The sequence below is a fragment of the Gadus macrocephalus genome, chromosome 11 (genome assembly GCF_031168955.1).
Source record: "Gadus macrocephalus chromosome 11, ASM3116895v1".
Taxonomy (NCBI): domain Eukaryota; kingdom Metazoa; phylum Chordata; class Actinopteri; order Gadiformes; family Gadidae; genus Gadus; species Gadus macrocephalus.
The window spans coordinates 7,646,649-7,668,223 of NC_082392.1; the positions used below are offsets into that span (position 1 = coordinate 7,646,649).

Here is a 21,575-nt window from a genome sequence, read left to right on the forward strand (position 1 = left end):
CCCATACCTTGCCCGTTGCAGTGACGATACTTTGTCTGCAGGAGTCGCTTTCAAGCACCTCTGTAAGTTTGCAGAGTAAAAATACACCCATCTTCACTGCATTTAGCTGCTCCTTGCGGTCTGCGGCTGAGAGGTTAGTGGAGATGAGCAGCGCCGGCAAGGACACAGACAGTCCACTCACAACTGTAAAATAATGAAAAGGGGGCGGTTGAGAGCGTTAATTACTACATTGTGAAATTATATTTTAGATTCACAGATGTTTGTGCTAACATGCAGAAAATCTGACCTTGTATAAGAAATTCAAGAGTGTCCTCTTTGATGCTCAAGTCCACTGCGTTGCTGTGCCTTAAAGAGAGATGACAAATGACAATGAAAAAAATTAAATTCACGTTGAAACTACGTGAAACAAAAACAAAAGCCGATGTGGGTGACAAGACTCACTGTAGCACACTGTAACCAGTGTCGAAGTGCTCTAAGATACACAACGGCCCCTGGCTTCTTAATGCTGCCTTGAAACCTGTTTGAGAAATATCACGTTCAGAAACAAAATGTAAACAAAATATACAATTTGTAATGCATAAAGACCCCATAGTCTGCGCTATGGTACTACTTACTGATGAGGTGCGATGGTATGTGTTTAGGGGCGACCACATCTTGGACCACGTACTGGTTGATGCCCCCGGTTTTCACGAGGTCGCCCACGCAGACGGGTACAAAGAAATCCCAAGACATTTCTGTGGTACACCAACGTGAAGTTACTCAGCAATGAAAGTAGATCTGGCGCGATTATGACAAAAATGTGCTGGCCGCAAGCTCTCCACTCTTGGTTAAAAAGTTTAGGAGTTTAGGAATGAACTACACAATGCGGGTTGTTTGAGATACGCATAATTCAGCATTTAGTCAGCCAATATATCGGTAGTAACCGGCTGTAAAAACGATTACACGCTAACGCCCTATTATCATAGAAGTTTAGCCTAACGTGCTAGCAACCAATGCCCTATGCGTTAGCTTTGCTTCTTCCACTCTCATGATTAGCAGAAATTAGCAATGTCTGGTGAAAGTTCAAACCAAATAATTTGTCAAAGTACTCACCGGTGTTGTGGGTAGCCTTATAAGCCACAGTTAGGAGCACTAAAGACGGGACCTCTTGATTAGTGATTCACTGCCAGACGGTTAGAAACCAGTGTTTGAAATCCGTCTAAACATCGCGCCAAATAACATAGACCGTGACGTCATGAATGGTTCCGCCCCTACAGCTCCCGTTCAGAAACACGTTTTAGGGATGGTGCGCCACCCTGAGGAAAACCCCAGCACGACTGCACCAAGAGTGTGGGCCGACCTCTACCAAAACAGGTTGTCATACTGTATTATAATGTCGTTGGTATTCAGCAAAAAAGCCACGGTTTTAAATATAAAACAGACACATTGTTGAGGTAGTAGCTGTATTCAAATAATTGAAAACATAACCAACACCCTCTCCCTAGTACAAATGTTTCAGCTACAGGAATGGCAATACTTCCCTCATGAAATGTCTTATTTTCCATACAACACTCAATCAAATCTTTAAAAGGACAATTTCAATTGACTAATACTATCAAAATGCAGCATTGGTCTTATCTTTTTCATCCTACTCATTGTCATTCCAAAAAAGCTAGAGCTTAACATAGGCATTCATGTAAAATAGAAATTAAAGTTATTAATTGAAAAAGTTTTTTTAAAGAATTGTGTAGTCATACACGGCAATATTGATAGTGTTAGGGCATTTGTAAATGTCTAACTATTAGGGGAAAATGTAGTGTTTATTTTTCATTTGTATAACAAAATGTAAAAAAACAAAAAATACCTACAACAAAACATTACAATGAGCACCAAAGTAAATAAAAAAGAAAGTCAACCATTTCAAATATGAAATTTTAAATAAAGTTGTAACCATTAGTCTCCTTCATACACTGCATCAGACCACGGCCATCAAAAATGTTAACCAATAAAGCACCAAACATTAAGAAATATGTAAAACGTACTAATAACTAATGTTGAAAATACTATTCCAGCCATTTTCCATCTATTCAATCTGTTCCCGGCATTCCATTGTTTCACTAACAAAGTCATTTTATTTTCTCTTTCGGTCTTGAGAGCAGCGTGGACAGTACCTATGTGGAATAAAACAATAACTCTGTGTCAAACTGGTGTTCGTCTTGTTCATTTGGGAATCAATTACACTTTTAGTTAAAATATGAAACTGTTAAGTGAACAGCATCTCTTTCAGGTGAGGCCTTCTTACCATTTCCCACGTGGTTTGGTTGTCAGACCCACACAAGCGAAATGGAACCACTCGATAGAACACTGGAATCATCAAGACAAATGTCAAGCAAAATAAAATCTGGGGTCATGGCTTTAATTTCATCAACTGGACTACCATTATTATAAATAGTTATTGAATGAGACGCTTCAATTAAGAAGTCTCGCAGTGAAATAAGAGGGGAAGAGGAAATTAAGGAGCAGGTAGGGTTAAGGACAGCAGGGAAACGGTGGTTTGGTTTTGTAGGTACGATTTAAGAGCTATTATCTGAATGTAATTCATTAGAAATGGACCAGCCATCCTCAAATTAAATGTGCTCTCTAATCTTACCTACAACACCCTTAGAGCATGATCATGGGAAGATAGAGGCAGCAATTTAGCAAGCAAAAACTCAATGAAACAATGGGTGTACATGATTCTCATAGGTAAACGTTCACACTGTGGGCATAAACAACAAAAGAAACAAAGGTGAGGGGGAGTGACCATTGTTGAGAGTTTAGGATTGGCCATGGCTTAAATCAGCCGTGACGGGAGAAACTAAATTAATTTGCAATGTTCTAGTCTATGGGTGAAGGGGACCTGTCTGCAAGGCAGTTAAGAAAATCTGCACAACAAAGAAGTCAGTTGATTGGCATGGCCTCAGACCAATTTCGTGGCAATGAAAATGCAAACTATCCTTTCAACCCCTTACACCTTTCAATAAGAGAGGAAGGGAGACATCTCTTGGTCCAAGAAGAATGTGTAAAAACCCCTGTCCAATTGCCTAGTAATTATATAAAGAAGGTTTAAATAATTTGTATTGTATACATACATATATTTACGATTACTATTTCCACGACGGGTGTCAAGCCAAGAATTGTGCATGAGACTTACGTCAGTGTTGTCACAGCCAATCATCTCCCCATAGGAGACCTGGTGGCACAGGCAGTAGGTGGGCTCGTTGGGGTCCACAGGCATGTCCAACACATCTGAAGGATGCACGTTGCCAAAGTTGGAAGCTGGAGCATTGAACTCTCCTCTGGTGAATAAAACAACAGTGGTGGATCATTGAGACTTGAGTCTTATCTTGTGAGAATACACAATATCTTAAGTACTTGAATAACAGGACTACAATAATAACCATGATGAATGAAGACATTGGCTAGAGCAGTATGCGAAGAAGACTTATTCAAGATTATACGCACGGTTGGAGGAGTTTGACTTTCTTCTGTGCACTCTTGGGACTGCCATCCTCATCCGAGCTCTTCACTTTAGACCTAGTTTTAGCCATCTTCTTCTCCTTTTGCCTAGCGTCAGCTGAAAGTCCAAACAACAAGGCAGACGATCAGGTACCAAAACAGACCTTGGTTTTCAACTTTGGCTTAATGAGAAACGATTTGCCATGATTGTTGATTTAATCTCCTCATACCATAGACAGTTAGAAAGTATGGCTTGATAGTACTGTCTTACACATGAAGGAAGTGATTAGGTTGGGTTGGACCTCCGCCTCAAATATACATTACCAAACTAATGAGAGTGAGTTATCTCACTCCCATTAGTTTGTGGTCAGTTTTGAAGGGTTCTATCATGGAGAAACCCTTACTTTTTTTTCCCTTACTGGAGGTAGAGTCATAGTCAGTGCTCTCAATCTGTTTCTCCTTCAGATCCGCTTCGAAGCGGGCCAGGTCTGTATCCAGCCGCCGGATGTGCTTGTCAACCTTAATAAATCAATTGAAAAGAAAACTCAGTTTTTTGGTGGAACCTTATAGTATGTTGCCTGCAGTATGTCTGTATGTTATGGCACTAACTTGTACTCACCATCTCATATGTCTGCATTGCCAGCTGCACCTTATCATCACCAAACTCTTTGCATTTACTGTATGACTGCTGAATCTGTCTCAGAATGGAGAGCTTTTGCTCCGAAGAAAGAGTCCTGGCATTGGAAGTGTACTCCTTGGCCAGGGAGTCTATCTGTCCTTTAAGATCTGTAGAGCAACGCAGAATGGCAAAGAGTGAAAGAGTATTTGGACTGAATTGTAATGCCATTCCATTTAAGACATACACACCGTTAACATAACATGTTAATCTAGTAAACGTCAAGGGTTATAACCTGGATTATAATGCTACAAATCAACTTTTGTTTTCTTCAAACGAATGTTTCATTCTCGCAGTTGAGGTTCAATTGTATGAAGCACTACATAGTCGTGAATACGAAACCCACTCTAGTGTATTAGCTATGTATCAACCATACCTTCTGTCCGTTGGTCTAGGTCCCGCATCAAATTGAAGTTTCTCTGCAATTCGAATGGCAAATTCTCTATGCCTGGGGTTGTAAAAGAAGGGACAACATTAAGTTACAGGCCTTCTAATAAATCTGAATCGGGCAAAAGGCATTTATGTAAATTACAATTGCAATCGTAAACCACCAAAGACGACGTCTGCCGCGGGATCAGATGGGGGAGTTGGAAGAATCAAATGTACAAACAATAAATCACAGCAAAAATAAGAACAAAGATCACCAGTTGAAACCAAGAAGGAGTTAAATAGCTAAAAGCTAGTTAATATGTTTACGTGGTGTTTCCTAAATGCATCCATAATTTGGAGAATAAAAATTCCAGTAAATAGACTGTGCCCAAAAGCCATAATCGCGATGGGTCGCCGGACACTACTGCGTTTGATTCAAGATTCAGGCATTGATGATCGGGCCTATTACATTCTCAACAACGAGACAGCGTTGAATTATGGGGTATGAAATCCCTTCCCACCCACAAATAACTATTTAATGCTTACTGTCTAAATAATGTTCCAGGTACATTCCCGCCGCCATCTTGGAAAATGTAAACAACACATTTTCCGGCAGCGGAGGAAAGGTTTTGATTGGCTGCCGCCATTCTCTGGTGCGCTCCCTATATATGACGTGGTGTTTTTTTGTGTTTTTAAAGATACTCACCACAAGATTGAAGACATTAAACATGAAATGAATCCTGTTTAATAATAATTATGCATCAAACTGTGCAAAACGACATAAGAAAATAATGCACACATGAAAAAAATGCATTATTAAACAGGATGTGCAGCAATAAATTCAAATATTAACGTAGTTAATGCATTCATTCGAATACATTGCATTCTGCCATAGATGTCTGCATTTCTATGATCAGCTGTGTATATCCTCATAGTTTTTATTCAAGTCATGTTATTATTGGCTACTCTGGCTGGCACCTTCACTGAAAGCTCTAGGTAGAAAATGTGGGACATCGGGCCACACAAGTTTAACTTTATAACTTTATAACTATTTTTAGTATTTCTCATCTTTTGTCGCTTGGTTTTATAACGTTGGGTTCCACTTTCCTTGGGGAACCCATCATCTGTAGCAGCCTATAGCCCGATACATTATTTAATTAAAAGTTTGCATTGTTGAAACAAAAATACTTTGAAGTGGTCCTCACGTATGTTAAATTAATTATAAACCCAACCCAATTGGACATTGGAAAACTTTTACTTTTCCTGGGATGAAAACATTCCCATGTCCATGTGGAAGTGGTAGCGACCGCGGAGCCACCGGAAAGGGAATGGTCAGGGGCGGGATCTCAGCGGAGAAGCTAAGGGTTTATGGACATCGACTCATATTAAGGGATGTACCTAACTTTTTCATCGTAACAAAACAAAGGACAAACCTATATTAGCCAGGTAATATTGTGTACCACTGAAAGTCACTGGTAACATTGAGGGGGATACAGAAGGTTGTGCATCAAGTTTGCTCGCTAGCTCCGCTGGTCTGTAACGCTAGCCAGACAAAACGTTATGGTCACCACCATACACTTGGGTTTTCCCTGAATTTGACTGACCATTGTGCGGTAAATGCATGCACTCGTTTATTTTTCTAAAACCGTTTAAGTTGTTAAATGGCATTTGTAATGGATGCACACAGTGTTGTTTGGGATTACATACTCGCCAGTGTTGTTAGCCATAACCTGGTAGCCCCACACTTGTTTTTTCTGTCTTCCTGTTGCTCCTTCCCTCGCATTCATCTATCACGTTGACAGCCAGTCGGCCGCCTGCCGCTTATACCACCATCTATTGGTTCTGCGATTCTTGTGTCAATCTGTAACGTGTACTGTTGCCAATCTCGTCGTGGGCTATTGGCTAGTGTAGTTGTCTTACTCTCAACCATGGCAGACTTATTGGTGCATACTATACTATATAATTGTCTGCATCCAGGTATTCATTATCTAGTATATTGAGAAAACATTATTTAATACCATGTATTCTTTCCAGCATGGATGCAGGTGAGGATCAAAACACGAGTTCCACCAATGGAAATGCTCAGACAGGGGGAAACTCCCGCCCATCCCAGATAGCACACATGTCTCTGTATGAGAGACAGGCTGTACAGGTATGTCTTTGTTTGGGTACCTGCATTACATACAAATGCATACCTGTACTTGTAAATATTGCAGGAATACAGATTGTTTTGCTTCAAAGTAAGATGAATGAAAAACCCATGTTGACCTGTCCATTATATGTGCAACTTGTTGACCAAGGCTCTCCAGGCACTTCAGAGGCAGCCAAATGCTGCTCAGTACTTCCAGCAGCTGATGCTTCAGCAGCAGCAAATCAACAGTGTCCAGCTCCATAACCTGGCTGCTGTGCAACAGGTAGCACCCTGTACACGCATGAGACATTAAACATAATACCTGGGAATTTATTCATATGTGTGGTCACTTATCTTTCACATTAGGCAACGCTTGCAGCGAGTCGGCAATCAAACTCTTCCAATAACAGTGTTGCCACCACCACTGTAAGTCTTATGGCACATATTTTCCTTTTGTTAAAGCGAGGGCACAACAGCTGTTTTGATTGCTGAATCTATGATTTTATGGTTCCTTTTCAGGTCAACCTGAGCACCACTTCTGGAGGAGGGACTGTGACTAATCCCCGCCCCCTTGGTCCGGCCTCCTGTGCGACAACCACTGCTCTTAACCAATCGGTATTGTTGGGCGGGAACTCTGCCGGACAGGGACAGATGTATCTCAGAGTAAGTTAAAGTCAACATTGTTCTTTGACTATAGCGTATTAGTTTTAGCTTAATCTAACACACTCATTCAGTAGTTCATGTGCATAGCAATATCAGATGTTGCGTTTCTTTAAAAGGAATTTAACAAATTATACTTCTTCATTCAAAATTGTATTCAGAATTAATCCATTGCTTGCTTATTCTTACCACTAAATAAGCTATCAACTATATTGGGAATTCAAATGATTATTAAACGCAATTAATGTCACGATACCGTTCCCCACATCTTTGCTTATATGGTGGTCTTTGTGCCCAAACGGTCCTTTTAATCATTGCTCAAAGCACATGAGATCATGCTCTGCCACTTCTGAACGTGACTAATATGTCATCATTGATTCCTTAGGTGAACCGCTCCCTGAGAGCCCCACTTGCCTCCCAGCTGATATTCATGCCTGGTGGTACAGCCACAGCAGCTGTGGCCACAGTGACCCAGCAGCAGCCACAACATCAGCAGCAGCAGCAGCAGCAGCAGGAAAACAAGTCTACCTTTCCTAGCACTCCTTCAGAACATGATCAGGTGAGAAAATTGCACAATTGTTAGAGAAATAATGTATTTTGATGAATTGGGATTTTAAAAGAACATTATCCAACTCAATATGTGGGTATGTAAGTTGTGATTTAAATGATATATTGATTTAACATTTTGAGTTGTGGTACGCTTCACTTAACCATTGAAACTGTTGTTTATCGGTTATAGGGTGCATTAATCAGCCAGCATCTCATCAGGCTTCATTCTTCCAGTGTTTTTTTCTAAAAAAACATTATGTAGGTCTGCGCTAAAAATAGTAGACCAAGACTTTGTTCTTCACACATCCCCATGTCAGTTTAAATGACTGCATTATCAATGACCTGATAGGACATGGATGCTTCCCGTTAATTCCTTCTGCTTCAGGTGAAACTAACTTAGTGCTCCGCCGCTTTATTGGAAGATGAGCGAGAGCAACTCTCAAACTCTCTAAACGGAGTAACCGAAGCTTTACGTGAAGCCAAACGATGCCAGCGACAGAACTTTAATGTCAACATTGTTCCTACAATGTGAAGCAAAGGTTTTCTTAAAACCGAGACTTTATACCAGCGCTGTCCGCAGTAGCTGGACCCCCGGTCTGAGCTCCTCAGTGAAGCCGTAGACGGCCCTCCTTTTATGAGCACAGACGTCACAAAGAGTCGGTGGGTTACGCAAATATAGTATGCGCTTCCTTGCACACTGGTTATTTATATTTAATATTTTAATTCTAGTTATGGCTCAATTTATTCGTCCAAATGATACAGTTCCAACTTGTCCATTTCTCCACTCTCTAATTAAATGCCATTAATAATGAACCATAGGCTATCGCCGACTTGTTTGACTACTTAAAATCATAATATACAAAACCTTCAGCCTGTAAAGTGATCACAGGAAGCAAAAAATGTGCTACAAATACAAGCATCTCCCATTTAGCATGCACGCTAAGTATGTTGCCGTCTGTCATTATTTGTTATGCTAAGCTTAGTAGGATAAGGACAGCCGCCTCTTCACGGTAGCCCTCCTTTTTTCTTTCTATGAATATTAGTATGTGCATAGTGTATCACAGGGGATACTGTAACATTGGATCTTATGTTTGATTAAAGGTCCCATGGCATGCTACTTTATGGATGCTTAAATATAGATATTAGTGGGCCCCAAACACAGTATTTGAAGACGTTCCCGAAATTCAGCCGTGGTGCAGAATTACAGCCACTACGAGCCAGTCGCACATTGAGCTTTCCCCAAACGCGCCGTTTCGGTGTCTGTAGCTTTAATGCAAATGAGATGGAGAGAGGCGGGTCAAGGAGGAGGGTGGGGGTGTGGCCCTGAGCAGCTTGCGGCCACAGTACCATTCGCTTTGTTTACAGTGGATGTATCGCAATGGCGAGGCACACACAGCCTTTGGCCGTGTTCTGGAAATATTCTAGAACACTCCAGGTGCTCCGGCGGGAGTCCTGGAGCTCTATATCTATATAATATCATATCATACATAGATATCTATATCATATAATATATATTATCACGGCCAAAAGCTGTGAGCCTCCAGACGATATAATACATTTCAAACGACTGTTCTCCGACGTCTCTGATTCTTCCACGTCCACATCAATCCGAAGTAGACTGAACCACGACATGGAGGAGAAAGGGATTGTCTCCCGCCGGAGCCTCGCTGCTGGGAGCCACCGCCTCCTGCAGCGGGCATTGCCGAGGCGGTGGTCCCTCGGCAGCGGGAAGCGGGGCTCAAGCGGGAGACATTCGCGGGCAACAATCCCTTTCTCCTCCATGTCGTGGTTCATGTACTTCAGGGAGTCAAAGCCAAAGTTCCTTTTTCCCCAATTCCTTCTCAACCATGGCTGAGATAACCCCCAATACGAGTCTCGTTGTGGAAATACCGGAGACGAGAGTGACGTGCTATGCGCCATAACACCAACAGCAGAACGGTTATCCAAATAACAAAAAAGTGTACAACACTTACGTTACAGTCCAGGAGCTCGCGAATGTCTCCCACTTGAGCCCCGCTTCCCGCTGCCTAGGGATATTCCCGGCGGGCGGTCATTATTATAAAACTGGTTGAACGCGTAGGGAACTCCGCCTACCTGGGCCAGATACTTTTTATGATTTGCATGGTTGGTTGAACCCTCATTTTTAGAACCATCATCAGTTAGCAATCCTGTTCCTCCAGGTGCAGAACCTGGCGCTCCACTGTGCCTCAGCCCCCAGAGGGATGGCAGTCAAGTCTGAGTTTCCAGACAGGAAGGATGCTGCCAACTTCTCATTTGGCCAACAACAGCAACAGCAGCCTTTCCCACAGACAGCCCAGCAGCAGCAAGTACAGCCACAGCCGCAGCAACTGACCAAGCAGATATCCACCTATCCCCAGCAGGCTACCGCCACTTGTGCGGGGACAAAGCCCGATGGCCAGGCCAACATTAACCCTGCTGTATCTGTTGCTCCTTCCTCGACATCCTCCGCTGCCTTACCCTTGTCCCAGCTCCTCCTCTCCCCCTCTGCTCTTTGCCAGGCAAGAGCAGTAACCACGGTTACCCCCTCTGCCACGGTGACGCACATCTTGGTCCCCACCTCGAGTGTTTCTACCTCCACACAGGGCTATTCGCTTGGCTCCGTCACCACTAAGGCCAGCATCAACGCCCAGACACTGGTAGTGCAGCCGTTGCAGCAGACTAACGTCCCAGTGGACAAAGGCCCCGTACCCATCCAGCCCAAAACCACTCAGGGACACCGCCTACCAGTCCAAATGCCCCCCCGACACCCGACGGCCATTCTCCCGGCCCTTCCCACCCACAGCCAGGCCACCCCCGTGGGACACCACCCTCCCCATATTCCAGTCCAGCTGGTGGGAGCCCGACCCGGCTCTGCGGGGAACACGCAGGCCCTGGCCGTGGCCCAGAACCGAGGGAACACGGCTCCGGAGAACACGACCGGCGGGACTACCCACAGCGGGGCCGTGGCCATGGTAACGTTCATCACCTTTGTTTTTCCTTTAGGGGCTCTGGTGAAGGGGAGAACCGCCTTGAGGGGAACAAGGAGCTATAATGTATATTGTCTCCTGCTGTTAGACAAAGCCTGCCGTCGGCTCCTTGAAAAGGAAATCTGACTCAGATGCCACAGAGCTGTCCGACTGCGCCTCGATGAGAGAGGGGGCTCCTCCGCTGTCCCCCGCCCCTGCTAAGGACACTGGTACTACAGCTGCCCTCTCCACAACGCACACACCACATACACTTTTACACATTTTTAGCTTGATATGGCAAATACAATTAGTGAAATGTGAATGTTCCTTGTTCTTGTTTTTGACCAGCTCCGTCTGCCATCCCAGCCTTCTCGTCTCCCCCTCTGCTGTCCCTACTGCTGCCCTTATCGAGGGCAGGGCTCGGGGACAAGGACAGAGCTCCTCTGCCCCAGGCCGTGGTCAAACCCCAAGTCCTCACTCACCTCATCGAGGGCTTTGTAATCCAGGAGGGTGCTGAACCCTTCCCCGTAAGTACCGCCACGTTATCATAACAAGCCAATGACATTGTCATGTATCCATCTCCATTAATGACCTCGTCTATGATGGTGGTTGTTGTTATTTTGTTGGGTAGGTGGCAGGGCTCATGAAGGACAGAGAGTTTGCCTTGGTTGGGCGCTCAGAGAATGGATCTGCAAGTAAAGGTTTGTTATTTCAGTTTGAAATCGTTCAGCCCTTCAACACAGTCCGTTAACTTAATATGATGTAATAATACTGTAACACTATTCTGTTGGGTTCTCCCCAGTGTTGAAGTGTGAGTACTGCCAGAGCCTTGCTCCAGCCGGTCAGTTCAGAGGATCCAAGAGATTCTGTTCAAAGACCTGTGCAAAGAGGTATGGTTCATCCCAACCATACGCTATATTTTAAACACGTATATCGGTACATCATGTGGTTGTTTCAAACGTATGTACATATATGCACGCTATAATCGAGCTTGTTTAGAAAGCAGACGTAGCCCTTACAGTCACACAATCACGTACTCTGTGACAATCACGACGTTTGGTACAGTGTTCAATGCATACCATTGTGGTATGGCCTAAAGACTCTGGTGTGTGACCCCCTCCAGGTACAACGTCAGCTGCAGCCAGCACTTCCGCATCAGCAGGGGGCGCTCTGGTCCAGGGGCCAGCCCCCTGCAGCCGCCGCCTCCTCCTCACCTGGAGACCTCCGCCCGACGGAGGGGCCCTCCTCGAAGGAGCAGCTCAGAGATCGCCTCTGCAAAGATATCAGGCAAACATTTACCTGTTAAGGTGGGTCCTGTTTATAGACTCCTATAGAGGTTGCGCTCAGAAACCGACTTTGTCCGTGTTGTGTGACCAAACATCAGGCTAATCAATCAATCCATGGTGACGTCTGCAAACCGCAGGTACCGGGACACCTTGAGGGATTTAGTCAAGAAGCTCCCCAAAGCAACTCTTACTTATGAAAACTAGTGGTCAGCATGAAACTGAAAGAGTGGGATGTCGCGATTCACCTGTGTGCAGTGATCTCAGATCTGAATGTAAATTCTGCAAGTCGCATGCTTATGTAAAAGATATTGTCAGAAAATGGATTCAAACATTATGCCGATTGCAGAATCCCTAAATTGTTTTGTTATTAATAGTTTCTGTCTTCCAAAATGGCTCTCATGTACCCTATAAAAAGCCTCTCATTACCACTGGTCCAGGGTGCCCCAGCAACTGATCTACCAATCATCTGCGCTTCCAAGCACAGAGCCAGAACTTCTTCACTGTTACAGAATTAAAGACATTTCTGGAAACGTTAAAATGGTCAAATAGGTGTCCCGAAACATAACGTTGTATTTAACAACATATCGTGCAGTCGACCTGGTTAGGCCTCTTTCACCACTTGACATGTCCTTTTACGTACTGAAACAGTACCTAATTTCTCAAGTAACCGTGGTGATGTGTCTGGACAGCTGAAGGTGTTGTGTTTCGGTTGTGTGCGGATGGTGTCGCAGTCAGGCTCAACAACGCCAGCATACTCACCCGTGTTTCACGGGGTGGTTGTTTTCTTCTGACTATTATTATACTGTGCCATTACTGTTGCACTGATGTTTTACCAAGCAAGGACTGGTGCTTTTCTTTATGTTGAATTTTCAGTCATCATGTTGTACACATTACTACACATAGTAAATACTGATTCATTTATATTTATTTGTTTTTCCTTGTTGGTTTCATTAAAACTGGTGATTCCTTTCCATCCAAGTGACTGCTAGCGCTTCCATTGTGCATTTTAAGGAGTGTTCCCGGGTGATGTACCATATTGGTGAATACTTTAAATATGCAGAACTATCACTATTGTGATAAGAGTACTTTTATAAGTAAAGTGTATTGGCAAGTACCATCGTGCGAGTGCTTTGATTTTGGTACTTGCAGATGCACATCCTGATTAAATAGGATTTGTGGGCTTATTTTCTCTAACACGCATTCCTTCGTAGAATAATACGTACAGTATAACATGGTTATAGTGTGCTCCGTTCTCCGAATAAAGCTAATAAAATCTCATTCCTACTACTTACTTGCACGTTATATTACGGAGGCAGGTTTGCAGAGGATTAATAATCAGCCCAATGTTAGTAGGACTTTGACCGATGTGATTTCAGTAACGAGGCACACTATGAGAAATCCAGAGCAATATGGCTGGGTTTTGCCTATTTCAAATTTATTCAAGACTCATGAATTAATCTGTTTCCCATAAATAGTCCCAAAAAGTAATTCCACCCTCTATTTGCAAGGGTTCTTCCAAATAGCCTTGCTCTCTTTGAATCCGGCCTTCACAGCCATAGTTTGAATGATAAGTAAGTGATGTTATTCATATGACACTACCAGTTTGAACCAGTTAAACCACAGTAGGCTTTGCCTCACCAGACCCAATGTTGTATGTTTGGTTACTATTTACAAATCTCCTTCCGTCACAGTGTCAGTCAGAGTCCAGTCACTCGGAAGAGCAGTCCAGCGATGGAGAAGATGAGGAGGACGAAGAGTTTTCTCCCTCGCTTTCCCCAAGCTCCTCCCTGTCCTGTCCAAGGCCCGCCCACAGCGTCCCGCAGTCGGACAGCTTGGCCCCGAGCAGCCACGCGATGGATGCCTCAAACGCCTCCCCCGGGAGCCCCGCCAACTGGGGCGTGGCAGAAGTCTGCAGGTTCATCTCGTCACTGCAAGGTCCGTAGCCTCCCTAAAGAATGTGGTGTGGCCTGTTTCTGAAGGGCAGCGGGTGCAGTTGTTGGTGTGCTCGTTGATCTGGTGTATTTACCGTGTGTCCCGCCTTCTCTCTAAACAAAGGCTGTGAGGAGCTGGCCAGCCAGTTTCTCTCCCAGGAGATAGACGGCCAGGCCCTGATGCTGCTCAGAGAAGATCATCTGATATCCACCATGAACATCAAGCTGGGCCCCGCCCTCAAGATCTGCGCCTCGATCAACAGCCTACGAGACTGAGGTCTGTGCTGCTCAGACGCTATCAGCATGACTGGAGCAGACCGGAGGGGGTCTGGGGTTCACATGGAATCACATAACTGGGGTCTGAACCAGGGCTTCAGACTGCAGCGAGTGGTTGCGGGATGATGATCAAATCATAACAGTGGACCATGATTAACACAAAAGACATACACTGATGGTTCTGCTCTTTGGCTTTCATTGTGGGGCGTGTGGAAGGAGAAGGTTTAGGAATAAGTGCCCTGGCTTTGTCTTGGTAGAAAATTGAATGTGAAACATATTATGTGTTAACCGCGCTGGCCCTATAGGCTTAAACGTTACGTTATGTCCGTTAGAGAGAAACAGTGAGTGGGATGTCTCCGTCAATGTATGTAGCAACTGTAGCAAGAGTATAATCTCTGTGTGACTGACTGCATTCAGAGCTAATTGTGCTAGCAAATTAGTTCTGCTTGCTAGGTTGAGTAAGTCTGTTGCATTATAAGAAACAGGACTGTTGCCTTTTAAACTCTTAAGTGAGGGTGCTTTAACTGGAGTGGTGAGCTGGAGGGTCAAACCCCATATTCATTCATTCCATTTCTTTGACAATGTTCCTTTTTTTTTTAAGCAAGAGTATATCTTTAAAACATGAAACCAGGCTCCGTACATACAGTGAAACACATTTTGAGTCTGTTCTTTTAGTTGTTGTTTTTTATTGTACTGTTATAAAACACTTTTATACCTTGTCTGTTTATTATTGTTCATTTTTGTACTATGATCAAAGTTCTATTTTTCCAGGGCAGTTTTACATGGATGTTTTATGTAGTGAGTTTTAGCAGCTTTAACTGACCTAACTACCTGAATAGAGGTGTGGTGGTCTCCTCTGTGGAGGACGGACCCGAAGCGCCCTGTCGACCTGTATGCAGTAATAAACCAATAAACAATGCCTGTTCAACCTAATGCTGAAATGTCTTCAGTTATTCACTGCAGGTGAGCGCTATTATGCCGCTTTTCCACCGCACATGTAGCTCGACTCGACACGACTCGACACGACACGACTCGACACGGTAGCAACACGGGTGCTTTTCCACCGCAAATAGTACCTCCTGGACGTGGGCGGGGTCGGCTGCGCGAAAGGGCCGTGACGTATTTGTGTACGCGACGCAAACAACACATACGCAACCCACACATGGACAGAACCCACATAACAACAATGGAGGACATCGATCACATTACTATTATTAGCCGGCATGTTGAAGAAGTTGGAGAAGTGGAACATGTTGGCTGCGGCGCTGCTATGGATGTTACCAGCATGGTTGCCATGTCGCTCTCGTGACTTCGTCACACTCTCTGGCCAATCAGTCGCCGGCCGTCTGCCGACGTCACCTTTTAGCATCGGCTCAGCTCGCTTGGTACCTAGAGCGAGTAGGTACTAGAAAAAGCAGCCACTTCAGGTACCAGATACCATGGTACCGCGGTGGAAACGCAAAAAATGCGAGCTGAGTCGAGTCGTGTCGAGTCGTGTCGAGCTGGTACCATGCAGTGGAAAAGCGGCATTAGACTCATGGCTAACCCTAACACGATAACATCAGACATTGTGCAAAACTCCTGCGTACAACATCCTCACCTGGGATCCCCGAATGGAGCTTAAATAATCACAGTAATACGTGGGTGTAACAAAAAGTTCGGCCTATTCAACATTGCACATTCTTTTAATTTCTTCCTGTCCCTACTTCAACGAAATACGGACGTGTTAAAATTAATTTTACCTACCGGTATATATTAATTTATTTGTTATACATTGCATCCGTTTTTGCAAACAAATCAGAAATATACAATGATTTCACCTTAAAGATTCAATGCTAGATAAGATTTGGTCAAGTTTGCCTGTGACTGAAGCCATTTTAAACACATTTTAAGATAGTAATAACAGTGATATGCAATGAAGCTGGACATAGCTTCTGCCATAAATGACACTTCCAACACCATTAGGCAAAAGAGCTGCAGAACAGGTTCTCTTATGTCCCATAAGACCTCACGTGCACTCTGGGATCCATGCTCTCCAAAGTAGGCTCATTGGCTATCTCTCTCAGCAAAGTGCATTGTTCATGTGTTTTTGGCACACATACAATTCTAACACGTGTGTTAGAATACAGTGTAGCTGTTGGCTTCCCCGTAGCCGGCTTCTTGCAGGTACCGCTCAATGTTCACTGGCTCTGGCCCCCGGAGGACCTTGTCACTGGCGTTCTTCTCTGATGATTGGAGCTTACGAATTAATTCAGCCAATGAGGTTCTCTCCTGTTCCTTCCATTGGCAACAGCTCTTAATCATCGAATACCTGAGCGATAGTGAGAGAATATGGCATAGTGAGAACATGATAGTTAATATTCAAAAGCAATCAGCAGCTGATCTGGCACCAGGTGTGTGTGAGGTGTGAGCATTATATTTGGAAGGTTAATGGGAACCCACAGTGTGTTAGAGCAGTTGGAAGGTTTCCTCAAGGTTTTTCCTCTTTGGTGGAACTGCAGGAGCTCCTTTACTGGGATTTCAGCAAACGGGGCTTCACCTGTGGAGAAACAAAGGTAGGAAGACAGTGTTATAGCTCTTGTCTACGTTTTTGTATAGATTCAGAATGTATGGTAGTAATTTCAAATCTATCCTCTAGAGCAAGATCGATTTTTTACAACTTAAAATGAATTCAACATACCAAGTGTTGCCATTTCATACAAGAGGAGGCCAAATGACCACCTTTAGTGCGAGAGGGAGAGAGAGAGATGAGGGAGAGCGTCAGAGCGATATCAATTCGTATTTGATAATGGATGAGAATGACAAAACCTTGACCTGCATCCCTGCATACAATTTTCCTTAGCATTATTCCTTAGTATGTATTTGGTGAGAACTCACACATCACTGCTTTCACTGGCGGGTTTCTTGGTCAATAGCTCGGGGGCCTGCCACTTCTTTATCCCAGGGTCTTCCTTATGATTGTCCTCTTGGTTCTTCCTGGTGTGTACTCCCTGCAGGCCCCAGAGCTTGGCCGTGTGCTCCCGGCTCACCAACACACTGCAAGCCCGGATATTGCCATGGAGAAGATCTTTGCCATGAAGGAACTCCTAGTGAAGGCAACAATACACACATTGAAGAGGTCATTCATGGTTATGAAATTCAGATGTTTGCAAATGCAAAACACTGGGTTAACTTTGCTTTGCCTCGTTTCTTTGGGAACCTCACAATAGTATAAATATTAAGGGGAGGAGGAAGGGGAGGAACTTGTATTTCACAGAGTGGGTTGAGAACAGGTGGGGTTCTATGCTGGATTGAACTTTGACCTTTGTCGCCTTGCATGACATAGATTTGAAATGCAAATATGTGGTGTAAGCTTGGGTGTGAACCAAACAAATTTGCAAGGTAATGATTTATTTCATATGCGTCTGGCCTCGCTCCCGTTTACACAGACTTCCAGCAGACCTGGCCTGGGTCTGGCCACTCACAACACTTTAAAGTAGCCTGGCAAAGTCCAGCTAGTGTCAACCAGTAAGAAGATGCTGTATCGTAGAGGCTTACATACCAGCGCTGAAGCCACCTGTTTGCCCATGGTAAGGATTCGTCTCTCGGTCATCTCACATGGAGGGTCTGCATTTTCCTAAGAAACACACCCAAGAGAAATAGATCTTTACCCCTCATACTTCCCTCTGACCATTTCCAGAACAAGATGGTTAACATTTAAACACGCAGCTCTATTTTTATTTCTCTACATTGAGAACATGACAATAAACACCTACAAAAATGGGAATGAGCCAGTGTAGTACCCCTCCCCAGTGAAGTACCCCTCCCCAGTGAAGTACCCCTCCCCAGTGAAGTACCCCTCCCCAGTGTAGTACCCCTCCCCAGTGAAGTACCCCTCCCCAGTGAAGTACCCCTCCCCAGTGTAGTACCCCTCCCCAGTGAAGTACCCCTCCCCAGTGTAGTACCCCTCCCCAGTGTAGTACCCCTCCCCAGTGTAGTACCCCTCCCCAGGCCCCTGCTCACTGTCTGCCTGCATCTCCAGAGGAACCCGAGCAGGTCTCGGTTCTCCAACTCTTCCACCACGGTGACCAGCGGCGCCCGCAGAGACACCACACCCAGCAGCTCCGGGAGGAAGGGGTGAGGACCCAGCTGGGACAGGAAGGAGGCGAAGCCCAGGAAGGCATGTCTTTCAGTGGCGTCCGCAGTGTCTAGCCGGACAGAAAACATGGGACAAATCAGTATTGAGGAGTAGTAGACATCGCACAATAACTCAAAAATAAAATCCTTCCTCTAGAACTGCCAGTGGTTTCAATGAATGGGAGCTCTGTGTGCAGGCAACAAGTATCAGTGTAAATTTCACAACAACTACTGTAATACGGTCCCTTGTGTAGAATCTTTTGCCAAGAACTTGAACCAAAATACTGGTCAGGCCTGAGAGGAACTGGAGGAGTTTCTGTTTCAAATACCTGATGAAATCCATTCTCTCTCTCTCTCTCTCTCTCTCTCTCTCTCTCTCTCTCTCTCTCTCTCTCTCTCTCTCTCTCTCTCTCTCTCTCTCTCTCTCTCTCTCTCTCTCTCTCTCTCTCTCTCTCTCTCTCTCTCTCTCTCTCTCTCTCTCTCTCTCTCTCTCTCACCTTTGAGCACGCGCAGCACCACGTTGCGGTTCTCCATGCGGGCGCGGTAGAGGGACACGGCGGTGTCCGAGCGCAGGGAGAAGGTGGTGGGCAGGGCCGTCACCAGGTTGAAGGTCTCAGGCAGCCTCTGCCGCGGCAGCTCCCTGGGCTGCACCGTGGGGATGTAGCTGGGCCGGTACTGGTGCGTCTGCGGGGGAATGCCCACTTTCAGAGCCGGGGTGTCCACCGTGTGCAGGAGGTTCCTGCCGGTGTAGGTGTTGGGTGGGCTGAAGGTTGAGTAGGAGCTGGCTACATCCAGCGCTATGCTCTCGTTCTCCAGCACGTTGATACCTGGAGGAGCTGCGGACAGAGAGAGGGAGTGACGGGCGATAGAGGAGGTGTGAGGAGAGGCCATTTGGTTGGTTTGTTGCCCTTGTACTGAAATTAGCATGACAGTACGGCTACAAAAACTGAGATGGTGCGACACCACCCCTTGCACAAACATATAACTGCCTACAGTATTTTCAACACAGCAAAAGGACTGGGCATTATTGAATTGTATAATGTAAGAACATTTAATCATATAAATTCTTAATGTATAGTGTATAATTTTTTTTAATTGTTACATACATTTACATTTAGGGTACTTACAATAAGTATACATTATATATATACAATATGTGTACAATATATATAGAGAGAGATGTATCATAGATTTCTGTGCGACAATAACACATTCGTCCTCCATCTATTCAACCCACTCACCATCAATGCCTTGCAGCGTGCGCCTGGCCCGCTGTCTGTAGGCCGACTGCTTGGCCTTGGGCTTGATGCGCTCCACCTTCTCCGGGCAGAAACGCAGCAGCAGGATAAAGACCAGCGTGACCAGGAAGCTGGCCAGCAGCAGTATGGGCACCACGATGACCTCCTGCTCATACACACGGATCTCTGTAGCGGGAAGCGGGAAACACGAACCATGCTACGCTTGAGTTGAATCCGTGGTGTTGGCCAACGCTATTGCAATGAGCTCCTCTGCATCGGGTTGCATTTGATTAAGAGTATTCTACGGGGCCTACGGCATGCAGTGGAAGACTAGGAACTAGTGTGTATGATTTTAAATTACCAAATAGGCCTACAATGGGAATCAAGAAAAAATGAAGTGGGAATGCACCCATCCGTACCACAAATGGTATCCCCTGGACCACATTGGGAGTCAGCGTCAGACACGGAAGACATCCTCTTCAATTGAAACATTGTTATTAGATTAGATGAAAAAAACAAAAACATATTTGCATATCACCATTCAACATAAGTGAATATTGCCCATTTATTTAAATCATATAATCTATGTAGGTGTAGGCTACATAGATGGTATCTGTAAAAATACAGAAAATGCTGTCTCCGTCTCTTGTTATGTTATTTGTCTTGGAGGAAGAGTTTGTGAAAGCGTAGGCCCTACTAGCCTACCTATTTTTTTTTTCCTAGGAAATCACAATATGCTATTAAACAATATTGTAATGCGGCTTTTAGGTGTTGACTCTTATTGCTTTTAAGGTAAGCTTTGTATTAAATCTAAAATACAGCAGCAATCACTTCCCGTCACTGTTGTCAGCTAATTATGCTTTGCGTCATACCTGGAATCCTTCCTAACCTGTCTGCTCTGCAAGTTAGAAGCGGGAGGGAAAGCACGCACACTGTCAACGTGTCACATCCATAGCGCTAACATTAATGAACATACAGTAAAACACACATATGGACATATTCACAATTCATAAGCCCATACGCTAATATGTATTACGTGTACATAGATAACTGAGCCAAGAAGGCATCAAAAGCACACAGACAAGATACATGTCCCTATCTCATCTATAAACACCTTTCAGATAATATACTACGATAATACACAGGAATGATCAACAGCGTAACTGTGTGGAAAAAAAAAAATACAAATAGATAGGCCTACATACCTTATTCCTTACGTTTTCTGATAGTGTAATTTTCAATATATCCGGAGAGCAGTTTAATTCAGACTAGTTCTGGACTAGACTAACACCTGCCAGTGCTGGTTGTTAGTGGGTCTCTCATGCAGGCTACTCAGCACTAGTTTACACATTTCCCCGTCTGAGCGCCTAGATGGAGAGTCTGCCGCGCCGGGTTAGCTCTGCATTGTCTTGTTCCTCTGGTGACCGGAGAGGACTCACGGGATCCTGGCTGTTTGTTCAGGTTACACCTTCTGTTTTTATAGTAACCCCACCCTCTTCCCCTCTCCCGCTTTTATTTCCTTCTTCTTGGCCTCAATCAACTCGTCAAGAGTGGAGCCATAAAGAGATTAATCACGGTTTCGGGATCTGAATAGAACATTCCCAGCTCTGGTTGTATGTTTACCATAAGGGTCTCCCCTGGCACTGTTTTTCACTGTGAGGTTGTATCAACTCTAGCCACTGTGCGTTAGCAAATCTACTTGTCTTTGTTAAGAAAACCGGTCCTGCCACTTTTTTTCTCCCGTGTTTTTGGTTCTGCTTTTTATTCTATTGTTTCCACATATCTGGCATTTTTCTCACTCCTACATCAGATTTCTAAAAAACTAACCTGTGTGGCAGCTTTTCTCACCTTTGTGACAAGATGCAGGTGCAAAAATAGCTTGATCATTAAAAAAATAATA

The 21,575-nt window shown here is 44.5% G+C and overlaps 4 protein-coding genes across 7 annotated transcripts in view; 1 reads left to right on the forward strand and 3 right to left on the reverse strand.

Moving 5' to 3' along the window:
- Nucleotides 1–1,251, reverse strand: part of ncapd2 (non-SMC condensin I complex, subunit D2) — a 28,505-nt gene extending 27,254 nt beyond the window's left edge. The window contains exons 1-5 of one of the 2 annotated variants that reach the window (XM_060066143.1): nt 1,093–1,251; nt 615–734; nt 442–517; nt 287–345; nt 8–183 (exon numbers count right to left, since the gene is read on the reverse strand). In XM_060066143.1, the coding sequence (XP_059922126.1) occupies nt 8–183; nt 287–345; nt 442–517; nt 615–732 (429 nt within the window). In that variant the 5' untranslated portion in view covers nt 733–734; nt 1,093–1,251. Of the gene's footprint in view, nt 1–7; nt 184–286; nt 346–441; nt 518–614; nt 735–1,092 lie in introns of those variants that run through there. The other variant, XM_060066144.1, reaches the window with a different exon arrangement.
- Nucleotides 1,252–1,425: 174 nt separating this feature from the next.
- Nucleotides 1,426–6,320, reverse strand: ing4 (inhibitor of growth family, member 4). 3 transcript variants are annotated; one of them, XM_060066153.1, is made up of 8 exons: nt 6,230–6,320; nt 4,530–4,601; nt 4,097–4,263; nt 3,897–3,996; nt 3,484–3,595; nt 3,173–3,317; nt 2,282–2,343; nt 1,426–2,150 (listed from the first exon to the last, which is right to left on the reverse strand). In XM_060066153.1, the coding sequence occupies exons 1-8, from the start codon at nt 6,303–6,305 to the stop codon at nt 2,111–2,113; spliced, it is 774 nt and encodes a 257-aa protein (XP_059922136.1). In that variant the 5' UTR covers nt 6,306–6,320; the 3' UTR covers nt 1,426–2,110. The 3 variants fall into 3 exon arrangements, with proteins under 3 accessions (XP_059922136.1, XP_059922135.1, XP_059922137.1); XM_060066152.1 differs by having other exon boundaries at nt 3,882–3,996; XM_060066154.1 differs by lacking the exon at nt 6,230–6,320 and adding an exon at nt 5,069–5,190 and having other exon boundaries at nt 3,882–3,996.
- phc1 (polyhomeotic homolog 1) lies at nt 5,809–15,254 on the forward strand. The gene is made up of 14 exons (XM_060066146.1): nt 5,809–5,968; nt 6,557–6,674; nt 6,823–6,936; nt 7,020–7,079; nt 7,173–7,316; nt 7,699–7,872; nt 10,043–10,834; nt 10,938–11,058; nt 11,177–11,355; nt 11,460–11,529; nt 11,631–11,718; nt 11,952–12,135; nt 13,806–14,049; nt 14,170–15,254. Exons 2-14 carry the CDS (start codon nt 6,558–6,560, stop codon nt 14,319–14,321), a joined length of 2,439 nt encoding a protein of 812 aa, XP_059922129.1. The 5' UTR covers nt 5,809–5,968; nt 6,557; the 3' UTR covers nt 14,322–15,254.
- Nucleotides 15,255–15,987: 733 nt separating this feature from the next.
- styk1b (serine/threonine/tyrosine kinase 1b) lies at nt 15,988–21,466 on the reverse strand. Its single transcript, XM_060066167.1, has 10 exons — nt 20,881–21,466; nt 20,095–20,152; nt 19,679–19,861; nt 18,935–19,273; nt 18,324–18,508; nt 17,863–17,937; nt 17,199–17,407; nt 17,002–17,042; nt 16,764–16,860; nt 15,988–16,632 (listed from the first exon to the last, which is right to left on the reverse strand). Exons 2-10 carry the CDS (start codon nt 20,147–20,149, stop codon nt 16,440–16,442), a joined length of 1,377 nt encoding a protein of 458 aa, XP_059922150.1. The 5' UTR covers nt 20,150–20,152; nt 20,881–21,466; the 3' UTR covers nt 15,988–16,439.
- Between the last annotated feature and the right edge of the window lie 109 nt (nt 21,467–21,575).